The 14,418-nt window shown below is 42.9% G+C and overlaps 2 protein-coding genes across 2 annotated transcripts in view; one reads left to right on the forward strand and one right to left on the reverse strand.

The window, feature by feature from the left end:
• The window catches only part of LOC125483392 (collagenase 3-like), a 6,287-nt gene extending 5,498 nt beyond the window's left edge, over positions 1 to 789 (reverse strand). Inside the window, exons 1-2 of the mRNA XM_048598431.1 lie at positions 781 to 789; positions 374 to 450 (exon numbers count right to left, since the gene is read on the reverse strand). Coding sequence (XP_048454388.1) covers positions 374 to 450; positions 781 to 789 — 86 coding nt within the window. The remainder of the gene's footprint in view (positions 1 to 373; positions 451 to 780) is intronic.
• A 54-nt stretch (positions 790 to 843) lies between these two features.
• The window catches only part of LOC125483335 (macrophage metalloelastase-like), a 29,043-nt gene continuing 15,468 nt past the window's right edge, over positions 844 to 14,418 (forward strand). Inside the window, exons 1-4 of the mRNA XM_048598223.1 lie at positions 844 to 985; positions 5,782 to 5,927; positions 12,552 to 12,697; positions 13,667 to 13,792. Coding sequence (XP_048454180.1) covers positions 881 to 985; positions 5,782 to 5,927; positions 12,552 to 12,697; positions 13,667 to 13,792 — 523 coding nt within the window. The 5' untranslated portion in view covers positions 844 to 880. The remainder of the gene's footprint in view (positions 986 to 5,781; positions 5,928 to 12,551; positions 12,698 to 13,666; positions 13,793 to 14,418) is intronic.

The following is a 14,418-nucleotide window of genomic DNA, read 5'->3' on the forward strand; positions in this document are numbered from 1 at the left end:
CAACCCACACAATCCCAATCTCCCTATGGCTGTACCCTACCCCAGTGTTCCAACCCACACAATCCCAATCTCCCTATGGCTGTACCCTACCCCAGTGCTCCAAGTCACCAGGATCATTGCGTTCCCCCAACTCTTCCTTTTGCACATTCCTGATTTTCATTGCTCCACAGTACCCTCTGCCATCTCAGCCTTAAGCTGTGGAAATTTTAGTTGAACCTTTTCTAACTCTGTTTGTCTCTCTTCCTCTTCTAGGAAACTCCTTAAAAGCTACTTCTGAGCACACCTTTGGTTACTTGTTTTAATATTATCTCATATGGCCACGGGTCTGATTTAGTTTGTTATTATTGCTTTGGAAAGCTTTATAATACCTTACCGTGCTAAAAGCTCTGTTAAAGGCGGTTTGTAGGTCGGTGTATAACTTTGTCCTTGGCTGTCTGCTTTGGGTTTTTCCTTTTACATCAAAAAGAATAAATTCTGGCAAATCTCATACAATCTACATAAAACATTGTTTTGGTATTGACTTAAGTACAAGTAACCAGAGCTGATAAATGCCATTATCACATGGGTTTGTAAAATATTACATACATTCTATCTCTTCCTACTGCTTATCTAATGATTTAACATACAAAAAATTACTTACTTTCAAGGGTTTTATGCTTTTCCACTTCTTAAAGAAGAAGGGAATTGTTGAAATTATGTTAAGTAACAACATAATCACTACGAAACAAAATACTTCTGCAACGTCTCAGTTATAATTACTCTAAGGTATGAATTTCTCACTTGAGTCATGGTGTTAATTAATATTCTGGCTCTATATAAAGCTGGACAATAGATTGTGCCTTTTATCTTGAGGCTGTTTACAACACAGTAAACTACCAAAATGAAGACAATGTACATTCTTCTTACCATTGGATTTGGCTTTCTCACCATTTCTCCAGTTGCAAGTGAAAGAATGCAAATGCAGACACCTGAAAGAGATGGTGAGGTATGTTCAAGAATCAACTTGAGGGTTTTCGTATGAAAGGAAGCATCTCTAATATTATTCTTTATTTTATAGGTGTGAGAGTATCAAATGATTGTGGTTAACCTGGAAACATTCTTGTTTGTTTTCTTTCTGTTCTCTTTTTAATGTTTTTGATGAAACATTTTGAACTGTGAAAGCTAGAGTTAAGTCAGTATTGAACCATGTTGCAGCTTTGGTATATGATGTGAAAAATAAGACTATCCACAATCACATAAAGTGCTTAATGTACCTGTACATCCAAAGAAAATGTAGTTTCTCAGCACAGTTTCTTGGTTTTGTAATGTGCCCATTGCACATTACACAGTTAGACAGGCCAGAGCACTTCATGGATGCTTTTGACACTGATCCTACTGTTGGAAATTTGGGCTAAATGCCTTGAGGTTAACCACAGATTGACCCCATTCTCTCTGATACTTTTAATCTCAGGACTAGAAACACAGTGGAAATCAGGCAATTTAACCAGAAGAATAGAAATGGTAGCTCATCAGTTACGAGGGCTCGTAGAAAATAGTAAATCCCAGTTAGCCACCAGTTTGGTGTGGGTTTTGATCCTGGTAGCATTCTGATTGCCGTAACAAATGGTTGTTTGTGATAGCTGCCTGGTAGACCATTCCTACCAGCTCTGACAGGCCAACTAACCATTCTCGACATATCTGGTGTTTTAATGTGATTGCTTCCCTAATAGGCAGATTTTAAACAATACCTTTCAACATTAATGTGGAAATTAAGCTTCATTGATGAAGTGTGCTTGATGAAAATTGAGGGATCTCAGCCACAAATGTAATAGCATTTGAAGGATCGTGATGAGGCAAAGTTAATAACTCAATTTCACATGTAGGAGAGCTTTATTAAGATACCAGAAAAAGCTCCCCAAAATGTGAAATTAATGCGATTATTGAACACAAAATTGCAACAATTATTTACAAATAAATTTACTCTTGATTACGTTGGCTCAATGACAGGTAAACACAGTTATAACTTTCTACCAGTTTCAACTGACTTTTCTTTCTGGGATACCACTGTCGCCCTCCCACCCAGATCTCTCTATATCTAGGACATAGGGAGAAAGAAGGATGAGGCCCTGCAACAAGAATTTAGGGAGCTAGGCAGCAGATTAAAAAGCAAGACCTTCAAGGTTATAATCTCTGGATTACTCCCAGTGTGACATGCTAGTGAGTATAGGGACACGTGGATAGAACAGATGCATATGTGGCAGAAGAGTTGGAGCAGGAGGAACAGCTGTAGATTCCTGGATCATTGGCTTCATTTCTGGAGAAGGTCAGATCTGTATGAGTCTGATCAGCTGCACCTGAACTGGAAGGGGAATAACACCCTTGTGGGAGGGTGGTTGATGGGGGTTTAAACTAATTTGGCAGGGGGATAGAACGTGAAGAGGTGGTACAGTCAACCCCTGGCTTCCACACACCCACCATTTTCCTTTTCCCACTCCATGTCAATTCACTGTTCAAATTGCTGTTGGGGGATAAGTGTCCAACACCGTAATTTTTCAGCTCACTTATCTGTTTAATTTGTACGAGGTACGTTCTTCCAATTATGTTTTGGATAGAGGAAAAGGGCATGAAGGCAACAATCTGTTAGAACATAGAACATAGAACTGTACAGCACAGGAACGGGCCCTTCGGCCCACAATGTTGTGCCAAAAATGACACCAAATTAATGAAGGGGTCTGGGCCCGAAACGTCAGCCTTCCTGCTCCTATGATGCTGGTTGGCCTGCTGTGTTCATCCAGCTCTACACCTTGTTATACCAAATTAAACTAATCCCTTCTGCCTGCCCTTGGTCGATATCCCTCCATTCCTTATATATTCATGTGCTTACCTAAAAGTCCCTTAAACATCCCTATCGTATCTGTCCCCACCACCACCCTTGGCAGTGCACTCCAGACTCCTACCACTCTGTGTACAAAGCTTGCCCCTCATATCTCCTTTGAATTTTCCCCCTCTCAGCTTAAATGCATGCCCCTTTCGTACACATTGTTATTACCTTATTGTGGTCGGTGTTACAGGCAGCGCATTCAAATTCACCATTCATTAGAAAGTCTCATTTGTTTCTATGTACAACAAGGTGCAGGGCTGGATGAACACAGCAGGCCAAGCAGCATCATAGGAGCAGAGAGGCTGACGTTTCGGGCCTAGATCCTTCATCAGAAAAGGGGGAGGGGAAGGGGGTTCTGAAATAAATAGGGAGAGAGTGGGAGGTGGATAGAAGAGGGATAGAGGAGAGGATAGGTGGAGAGGAAACAAACAGGTCGAAGAGGCGGGGATGGAGCCAGTAAAGGTGAGTGTAAGTAGGGAGTTAGGAAGGGGATAGGTCAGTCCAGGGAGGACGGACAGGTCAAGGGGGCGGGATGAGGTTGGTCGGTAGGAGATGGAGGTGCGGCTTGAGGTGGGAGGAGGGGATAGGTGGGAGGAAGAACAGGTTAGGGAGGCAGGGACGAGCTGGACTGGTTTTGGGATGCGGTAGGGGGAGGGGAGATTTTGAAACTACTTTGTAAACACTCTAAACAGAGTTAGTTCAGCTGTTTATCTGCAGAGGCCCTCTACAGCGTAAAAGGAATATAATTTGGGAAATAATTGTTCCAATCGCTGTCTAAAGGAAACTTTAATTACATTGAAAATGTTAGCACTGATAGTTTTTAATTTTACCCTTCCTGCCATGGGAAGTGAAGTGAACATGTCATTTAAGTAGATAGTAGGAACTGCAGATGCTGGAGAATCCGAGACAACAAGGTGCAGGGCTGGATGAACACAGCAGCATTTAAGTATTCTGGGTAACCCTCTATGCATTACCACTATTTTAAATATGAGGCTTCCAGCAGTACTGGAATAGTCTGCTTCAGGCAGAGAAGGGACTTATTAATGTTTTATTTCAAGGTTCAATCGTGTCATTTTGACATTTAAATGACTTTACTTGTCATCCATGGCAGTATGCCAGTGAAATCTTATATTGAGAAGTGAAGCCAGAGGTGAAAATGTACAATTTCTTTATCGAATTCCTTGTGGACTGGGTTCCCTTCTTCACTTACAATCATGATGACCTCAGAGACTCTCCCAAATATTTATTTAACTCTAGGAATTGTTTCTACAAGTTCCCTGAGGTTCCCAGAAATACTGCAGATCACTATTGTTGTGACAAGCAGCTGGAGCCTTCAATTAAAATTTCATCGGAAAGACACTGCCTTGATAGTGCAGCAGTCCCTCACTAATACACTGCAGTGTTAGCATTGATCTTTGTGTTTAAATCCTGGAATGGAGCTTGAACGTGGAACTTTTGAATCAGAGACAAGAATATCACCAACTGAACCACACTTGAATCAGTAGACATTGTTTTAGAGGGTTCTAATTTTCCAAAGGGGACGTGAAATATAAAGATAGGGATGTCCTGCTAAAAGTATTCAAGGCATCAGTTAGACCACACCTGGAATAATGCAAACAGATTTGGTGTGCCTTATCTAAGGGAAGGTGGCATTAGAGACAGTCCAGAGAAGGCTCATTAGGTTGATCCCAGGCATGGAAGGATTGCCTTATGAGGAAATGTTGAGCAGATTGGGCCTGTACTCATTGGTGTTTGGAAGAATAGAGGCAACCTTACTGAAACACTCAAGATTCTTAGGGGCTTGACAGGGAAGCGAGATTCTTTCCCCTTGTGAGGCAGTCTATGAGCAGGCAGCTGAATCTCAGCGTAAGGGGTTGCTCAATGTCTTGGATCACAGGGTAATCCAAGCAGTTCTTTTCAGATTCAGTTACACGTAGGTAAGAGCAGACTCAATAATTTGCTTAAATATAAACATTTATTAAGTGATAATTAAAAGGGAAAAGAAAGGAAAGCAAAACTGAAATATGAACCTCTATTAAGTAATAAAACAAGATGCAAAAGGAAGGAAAAGAAAGCAATGAGCCTCACGCCCTGCTGTGCATCAGGGACCCCTCGATCGACAGCTGGTCTGGGGGTTTAGGTTTGTCCCTGGCACTGTTCACAATCCCGGTCTGAGGTAACGTCCACCGACTTGGAATTAAACTTTCATATACAGTGTAACAAACAGCAAGTACAGAAAAAGCCATCTTCCACACTACAGGGATGTTCACAGGACTCATTCAAGGTCATGCGGCTGTCGAATATTATTAAGAATTTTATCCCTGCAGCCCATCCTATACACCCAGTTAGGACAGAGATAAGGAGGAACCTTTTTTCCTTCTGTGGAATTCTTTACAGAATCATAGAAGTCTTAAAGTGTGGAAGGATGCCATTCAGACTATTTTCACTGATATTGGGTCATTCTGTATATTCAAGGCTGAGGTAGATTTTTAATCAGAAAGGGAATCATAGGTTATGGTGAAAAGGCAGGAAAATGGAGTTGAGGATTATCAGGTCACTTACGATTTAATTGAATGGCGCAACAGACCCGATGGGCTGAACGGCCAACTTCTGCACCTACTCATATGGTTTTATGGTCTTACTGAGTTTGAGCAACAACCTGATTTCCATATTTTAACTGAGGCCAAAATGTAAGCCTCTAGAAGTCAGGTTGCAGGGTTAGATAATTTGACCTAGGTGTTGGCTTTTGCAAGTGAGTTAAGAGTTAAAATTGGTGACATAGATTTTGCAACTGTTCAAACGGTAATCCAAAGCAACAATATTCATACTTCAGCTAATAATTGCAAGCAATAATAAAATGAAAATAACAGCTCAGAAATAAAATAGTGTCACATGAAAATAAATCCATGTCTTACTTCTAGGTACCATGGAAACTTCAAATACCTGAAAGCATGGTTACTGGAGGAACAGATTCAAATGGACAACCTCGTTGTGGAGTGACTGATCTAAGTAACTTCAGTTTCTTGCCTGGAATGCCTACTTTTACCAAGAATGATCTCACGTACAGGTATAGATCTTGCTTATATGACATGCCCTATTCATTCATTAACATCCATCAATGTTTAGTCTGAAATGGATGTGCATCAAGCACAAAAGATGCAGCTTATTAAATATATCAACACTAGCTGATTCTGTGTCAGTTCTGCTCAGTGTTATATCGCACATTTGGGTGCAACATGTGACACTGAGTGCTTACAAACTTCACTTGAACAAGATTCTTGTGATCTAGAAATTATGGCTCTGATTTTTATTCCTGGATCAAGAGCACAGGGACAGGGTTTCACTACTTTCGCAAAGCCGCCCGAGAAAACATGCACCAGAAATTCAGAAAGTAATTTTGCACTGACAGGGGTCCTGGGAAGGCCAGCAGCCGAACCCAACGTGAAGGAGGTGGCAGCTTACTGCAGACTGAGCACAGAACAAGACCTGCCTCCATGCCCCAGCACTACACAGCAGTGGAATTAAAAAATGAATAAATTAAAAATATTGGCCTTTATTTCAAAGGGAATGGAGTATAAATGGAGGTCTTGCTTAAATTGTACAAGGCATGGGTTAGAGAACAGCTGGGATACCACAGACAGTTTCAGCTTGATAAGAGTTCAGGAGCAGCACATTCCTGCGAGAATGAAGGATAGGTATGGGCAAGTTACATGAACCCTGGATGACCTGGGATGTTATGACCTTGGTCAGAAAGGAAAAGGAAGTATACGTGAGGCTAGGAGGATGGGAACTGACAAAGCCCTTGAAGTATATAGGAAAATAGGAAAGAACTTAAACAAGGAATTAGAAAGGTTAAAAGGGGTCATGAAATGTCATTGCAAGCGGGATTAAGGAGAATCTGGAGGTTTTTTATACATGTATAAAAAGCAAGTGGATAACTAGGGAAAGGATTTGCCCACACAAGGACAAAGGAGAGAAACTGTGTGGAGCCAGAAGAGGTAGGTGAGGTCCTAAACAAATACCTTGTGTCAGTATTCACCAAAGAGAAGGAATTGGTGGAGGATGATCTCAGGTGAGGGAATGTTGGGTTTCTTAGCCAAGTTGCTATTAAAAAGGAAGAAGTGTTGTCCATCTTAAAAAGTATTAGGGTAGATTAGTCCCCGAGTCCTGATGGAATCCGTCCCAAAATATTGAGGGAGGAAAGAGAATAAATTGCTGAAGCATTGACAGACATCTTTGTATCCTTTTTGGCCACAGATGAGGTCCCAGAGGACTGGAGACTAGCAAATGTTGTCCCATTGTTTAAGAAGGGTAGCAGGGATAATCCTGAAAATTACAGGCCTGTGAGTCTCATGTTGGTGGTATGGAAATTATTGGAAACAATTCTCAGAGACAAAATCCATACGCATTTGGAAGCAAATGGACATATTAGTGAGAGACAGCACGGTTTTGTGTGGGGGAGTTCATGCCTCACAAACTTGATTGAGTTTTTTGAGGAGGTGATGAAGATGCTTGATGCAGGAAAAGCGGTTGATGTTGTTTACATGGGCTTCAGTAAAGCCTTTGACAAGGTCCCTCATGGCAAATTGGTACAAAAGGTGATGTCATATGACATCGGGGTGAGCTGGCAAGATGGATACAGAACTGCCTTAGTTATAGGAGACAGAGGGTAGTGGTGGAAGGATGCTTTTCAGAATGGAGGGTTGTGACTAGTGGTGTTCCACAGGGATCAGTGCTAGGTCTTCTGCTGTTCATGATCTACATAAATGATTGGGAGGAGAACATAGCTGGTCTAATTAGTGAGTTTGCCGATGATACAAAGATTGGTGGAGTTATGGGTAGTTAGGAGGATTGTCAGAGGATACAGCAGGATGTAGGTCAGTTGGAGGCATGGGCAGAAAAATGGCAGGTGGAGTTTAATCTGGACAAATGATGCATTTTGGAAAGTCAAGTACAAGTGGAAATTATACAGTGAATGGCAGAACTCTTAGGAATATTGATGTGCAGAGGGATCTGGACGTGCAGGTCCACAGATCACTGAAGGTGGCAGCACAGGTAGATAAGGTAGTAAAAAAGGCCCATGGCATGCTTGCCTTCATTGGAGGAGACATTGAGTATAAAGATAGGTGAGTTATGCTGCAGCTTTATAGAACTTTAGTTAGGCCACATTTGGAATATTGCATACCGATCTGGCCACCACTCTACCAGAAGGATGTAGATGCTTTGGAGAGGGTACAGAAAAGGTTTACCAGGATGTAGTCTGCTGTGGGGGATTTTATGAAGAAAGATTGGATAGACTGAGTTTGTTTTCACTGGAACGCAGGAGATTGAGGGGGTGACCTGATAGAAGTTTATAACATTGTGAATGGCATGGATAGAGTGTAAAGCATGAGGCTTTTTCCCAGGGTGGAGGGGTCAATTACTGGGAGACACAGGTTCAAGGTGTGAGGCGGGAAGGCTTAAAAAAGATGTGTGAGACACGTTTCTCACACAAAGGGTAGTGAGTCCCTGGAACATGCTGCCAGAGGAGGTGGTGGAAGCAGACATAATAGCAGCATCCAAGGAGCGCCTGGGTGAATACATGAATAGGAAGGGAACAGAGGGATGTAGATCCTGTAAGTGAAGACAGTTTTACGATGGGAGGGCAAAATGTGATGGTGCAGACTTAGAGGGCCAAAGGGGCTGTTCCTGTGCTGTATTGTTCATTGTTCTTTGTCCCTTATCCAAGAGAAGATATACTGGCATTAGAGGCAGCTCAGAAAATGTTCCTTAGGCTAATTCTAGGTATGGAGCGATTGTCTAATGAGGTGAGGCTAAGTAGATTGGGCCTGTACTCATTGGAATATAGAAGAATGAGAAGCAACTTTATTGAAAAATACAAGATTCTTAGGGGATTTGACAGGGTTGATGTGGAACCGTTGCTTTTCCTTGTGAGCGAGTCTAGGACCAGAGGGCACAATCCCAGAGAAAGGTATTGTACATTTAAGATGGAGATGAGGAGGATTTTTTTTAATCTCACAGGGTAGTGAATCTGCAATTCTTCTCCATAGAGGGCTGTTGAGACTCGTGGTTAAGTATATTCAATGTTGAGATAGACAGATTTTTAGTTAGTAAGGAAATCACAGGTTATAGGGCCTTGTGTGAAGCCTTATATAGGCCTCTTAATAATCTATAATTTCAATGGGATCCCTCCTCAACTTTCTAAGCTTCATCGAGTACAGATCCAAGGTCCTCAACCACTCCTTATATGACAAGACCTACATCCCTGGGATCATTCTTGTAAAACCCCCTCTGGACCCTCTCCAACTCCCACAAAAGTACAAAATCTCAAGTTTCCCCACATTCTACTCGATCTGCCACTTCTTTGCCCACTCGTATGTCCAAGTCCTTCTGCAGCCTCCCCGCTTCCTTAACACTACCTGCCCCCCCAACCTATCTTTGTGTCTTCTGCAAATGTAGCAACAATTTCCTCAGTTCCTTTGTCCAGATCATTAATGTACCGTGAATGGTTGTGGTCCCATCAGGGACCCCTACGGACTCCACTAGTCACCAGCTGAAATTCTGAAAAAGACCCCTTTATCCCTACTCTCTGCCTTCTGCCAGTCAGCCAATCCTCTATCCATGCCAGTACCTTGCACCTTACACCATGGGCTCTTATCTTATTTAGCAGCCTCCTGTGTGGCACCTTGTCAAAGGCCTTCTGGAAATCCAAACACATCATGTCCTCCGGCTCTCCTTTGTCTAACTTGCTCGTTACCTTCTCAAAGAATTCTAATCGAATTGTCAGGCATGACCTTCCCCTTGACAAAACCGTGCTGTTTCTGCCCTGTTTTACCATGTACCTCCAAGTAGTTTGTAATCTCATCCTTACTAATGGATTTGAAAATCTTACCAAATGATTGGTCGATAATTTCCTCTCTTTTGCTTCCCTCCCCTCTAGTTAGTAAGGCCATAGCTGCAGCCAGGGTTACGTGATTTGCCAGGACTCCTGTCTCAGTGGAACAGCTCCCTCCTTCCCCAGTCCTGGTGCCAATGTTCCATGAACTTGAACCCGTTTCTCCCACACCAATCTCTGAGCCATGCGTTTACCTCTTTAATCTTGTTGGCTTTTGGCACAGGTAGTATTCCAGAGATTACTACCTTTTTGGTTCTGCTTTTTTAAAAATGTAGCTCCTACCTCATTAGGGCCTCTTTTCTCTTTCTACCTATATTGTTGGCTCCTCTGTGGATCGTGACACCTGGATCTTTCCCTTCCCACTCCCAGCTCCTCTGCAGCCAAGCTCATGAGCCTGAGCACCAGGCAGTCAGTACAGCCTTTGGGATTCTCTCCTAGCCACAGCAAACAGTGTCTATTCCCCTGTCTATACTATCCCCCAATTATAACTATATTTCTCTTTTCTCCCCCCTCTTCAATGGCTCCCTGTACCACGGTGCTATGGTCAGTTTGCTCATTCTCCCCATTGCCCCTGCTCTCGTCCACAGAGGGAATCAAGAATCTTCAGCCTGGGGGTGTTTAAGGGCTGAGGCTCCTTTAGCACTACCTCCTGGTTCCCTTTCCCTGCCGGACTCATAGTCACACCCTCCTGTCCCTGAACATTGACTGAAATCGGGGTCGTTAATCTAATGGGTGTGACTGCCTCCTGGAACACAGCGTCCAGGTAACTCTCCTCCTCCCTGATGTGTCTTAGTGTTCAAATCTCAGATTCCAGCTTATCCACAGAGCCAGAGTTCTTCAAGCAACCAACACTTGCTACAGAGATAATACAGTGTGGAGCTGGAGGAATGCAGCAGGCCAGGCAGCATTAGAGGAGCAGGAAAGCTGACGTTTTGGGTTGGGACCCTTCTTTACTTGCTACAGATGTGGTCAGTCTGAACACAATGGGGTCCACCAGCTCCCACAATCATGTGTTTACAACATATCACCTGGCCTGGCATCTGCCAGACCTTCATCCAGTCACTTAAACTATCTATATCCCTCTGCAAACTTTCAGAGTCTTCTGCTCACATTGCTCTACCACCCATCTTAGTGTCATCCAAAACTTTGACACACTACACATGGTCCCCAACTCCAAATCATCTATGTAAATATAAATAATTGTGGTTCCAGCACTGATCCCTGAGGCACACAACTAATCACTGTTCGCCAACCAGAAAAGTACTCATTTATCCCCACTCTTTGCTTCCTGTTAGTTAACCAATCCTCGATCCATGCTAATATATTACCCATAATGCTGTGCACCTTTATCTTAAGCAGCAGCCTTTTGTGCGGCACCTTGTCGAATGCCTTTTGGAAATTCAGATACACCACATCTACTGGATCCCCGTTGTCCACTGCGCTTACTATGTCTTTGTAGAATTCCAGCAAATTAGTCAAGCATGACCTGCCTCTCTTGAACCCATGGTGTGTCTGCCCAATGGGGCAATTTCTATCTCGATGTCTTACTATTTCTTCCTTGATGATAGATTTAAGCATTTTCTCCAGTACAAAAGTTAAGCTAACCAGCCTAAAATTCCCCATCTTTTGTCCACCTCCTTTTTTGAACAGTGGTGTCACATTGGCTGTTTTCCAATCTGCTGGAACTGCCCCAGAGTCCAGCGAATTTTGGAAAATTACCACAAGTACATTTGCTTTTACTCCCGCCATCTCTTTCAGTACCCTGGGAGGCATTCCATCGGGGCCAGGAGACTTGTCTACCTTTAGCACCATTAGCTTGCCCAACACTACCTCTTTCCTGATAATGATCGTGTCACCTATTTAAATCACTTTGTCATCAATTACTAGCAAGTTATTTGTGCCCTCCATTGTGAAGACTGACACATAAACGTAAGGTCCTGGGGAGTGTTGCTGATCTAGAGACCTTGCAGTGCTGGCTCATAGTTCATTGAAAGTGGAGTCGCAGGTAGACAGGGTAGTGAAGAAGGTGTTTGGTATGCTTGTCTTTATTGGTCAGTGCACTGAGTTGGGAGATCATCTTGCTGCTGTACAGGACATTGGTTAGGCCACTTTTGGAATACTGCATGCAGTTCCGCTCTGCAGTCCCTGCTTTAGGAAGGATGTTGTGAAACTTGAAAGGGTTCAGAAAAGATTTACAAGGATGTTGCTGGGGTTGGAGGGTTTGAGCTACAGGGAGAGGCTGAATAGGCTGGGGCTATTTTCCCTGGAGCGCGGGAGGCTGAGGGGTTACCTCATAGAGGTTTATAAAGTCATGTGGGGCATGGATAGGGTGAAGAGCCAAGGTTTCTTCCCTGGGGCGGGAGAGTCCAAAACTAGAGGTCATAGGTTTAAGGTGGGAGAGGAAAGATTTAAAAGGGACCTAAGGGGCAGCATTTTCATGCAGAGGGTGGTGCCTGTATGCAATAAGATGCCAGAGGAAGTGGTGGAGGCTGGTACAATTACAACATGTAAAAGGCATTTGGATGGGTATGTGAATAGGAAGGGATTAGAGGGATATGGGCCAAATACTGGCAAATGGGACTAGATTAATTTAAGATATCTGATTGGCATGGACAAGTTAGACCAAAGGGTCTGTTTCTGTGCTGTACAGCTCTACGACTCTATGTCGTAGTGACTGGAGCAGGTGGCATGCCGTACTTTCAGAAGAACAAAGATTGATGTCTGAAACATGCAATCAACTTAACCTTTTCAATATGATTAAACAATAGCGATATATTTGACTTTATCCTTCCACAGAGTACGCCAATATACGAATAAATTGGGAAGGGCCACTGTGGATGAAATTATGAAGCGAGCTTTCCAACATTGGAGTAATGTTACTAACTTATCATTTACAAAGACAGAAACGTTGTCAGATATTGAAATCATCTTTACTATTCAAGGTATGTTCAAATAAAATTGAAACTAACAACTGCAAATGTTGGAACTCTGACATATGTACAGAAAACGCTGGAGTTACTCAGGAGACCAATCAACACCTGTAACCAAATAGATAGGTGTGCTATTAAGTAGTATTGATGATGCTATTGTATAAGGAATTTCAAAGCATGGTTCAATAAGCTATAGCACCTCCACCCCTCTCTTCCAGCACCCCCTGTTTGTTGGCAGGCTGATTGGATACCACAGCAGCAAAGCAACTGCAGTCTGTGTGATCACTCCTGTGCCAATGTTACCTTTAATTTGTCAATTAATGCCCACTTAAGGACCTCCTCCCTCAAACACCAATTTTTCAGAACATCACATAGGACCTGGAGTTCTGATGGCCACTGGACAAGAGGGTGTGACTCCTTTTTTAAATCCGCTGTACCTTCCCAACGCTTCCCTTGAAGCTATGCATCCTGCTAGAAAGGTGCCAGTGTGACCTGGGATTTATCCCTCAGTCTGGGCCTCAATGCTGACTGGCTCCACTGGGACTGGTGTAGTATAAACAGTACTCAACACACCTGATGGTACCTCCAGCACCAGAACAATGCTGGTCATTTGATTGATGGGCTTCTCTTGGAGGCAGGAATTCCAATTGGAATGAGGAAAAAGACCTGCCTCAAATTAATGAACAACTCAACAGTCGTAGGCAGAAACAAACTCTTTCCTGACTTTTACGGCAAGGTGACAGGGGCCCCATGCCAGCAGAAAAAAATTTAGGTCCTGTGTTCAAATCCCAGCTGGAGCTGGTAAATTAAATTTTAGATAATAAAATAAATGTGATGGAAAAATTAGGTTTATCTGATTAGTCAATTGTTTTTACCAGCATCCTTTTGTTTTGTTTCATTCTTCGAACAAGTACAGATCTATTTTCTTCCTTAGCTACAAGTGATCCTTTACTAACATATCTGTTCAATACCTTTTGCTAGACCATGGTGATGGAGCTCCTTTTGATGGACGTGGTGGGGTTCTGGCTCATGCCTTTGGTCCTGGATCAGCCATTGGAGGTGATGCTCATTTTGATGACGCTGAGACCTGGGTAACAGGAAGTAACGGTAAATGTTTTTCATTCTTACTTGAAACACAATGAGCCAAGTTGCTGCAGTTTTGATAATGGTAAACAGCTGCTGCTGGTATTCAAATATCTTAGAGGGTTTTGTTTGAGGCAGCTGAGGGGCACAATATTGTTGATTGCTACAAGAATGGATTTGAAAAGTTAGATAATGAGATAATCATATTGAATGATGACATATTGATGACTACCATGGAATTATGCTTAAGCAACAAATATCCTCAGATTGTATGAGCTGGAAACTTGCATTTGATTACTGTATCAGGAAATTACGTCTGTAACACTTGATTTTCGAGTTGGTCAACTGTCACAGTCTGTTCTCTTGATGGCCAGGCTCTGCAGTGGGATCACATTTCCCAAACATTAACCTTTAATTTGCACATTTCCATGGCTAGTGAATTTAAAGAAAAATGTGTTAACAATGAGCTTGCAGAATTCAGTACAGCAGAAGTATAGATTCGAGCATAGAGCCTGGAGTTCAGGATGCTGTCTTGTGCAGCTTCTGAATTCCTTGTGCAAGCAGGCCCAACCAGTCCCCCTCCACTGACACCCTCATCCGCTTAGCCGAACTCGTCCTCACCCTCAACAACTTCTCTTTCAATTCCTCCC

The sequence above is a fragment of the Rhincodon typus genome, chromosome 6 (genome assembly GCF_021869965.1).
Source record: "Rhincodon typus isolate 14 chromosome 6, sRhiTyp1.1, whole genome shotgun sequence".
Lineage (NCBI taxonomy): Eukaryota > Metazoa > Chordata > Chondrichthyes > Orectolobiformes > Rhincodontidae > Rhincodon > Rhincodon typus.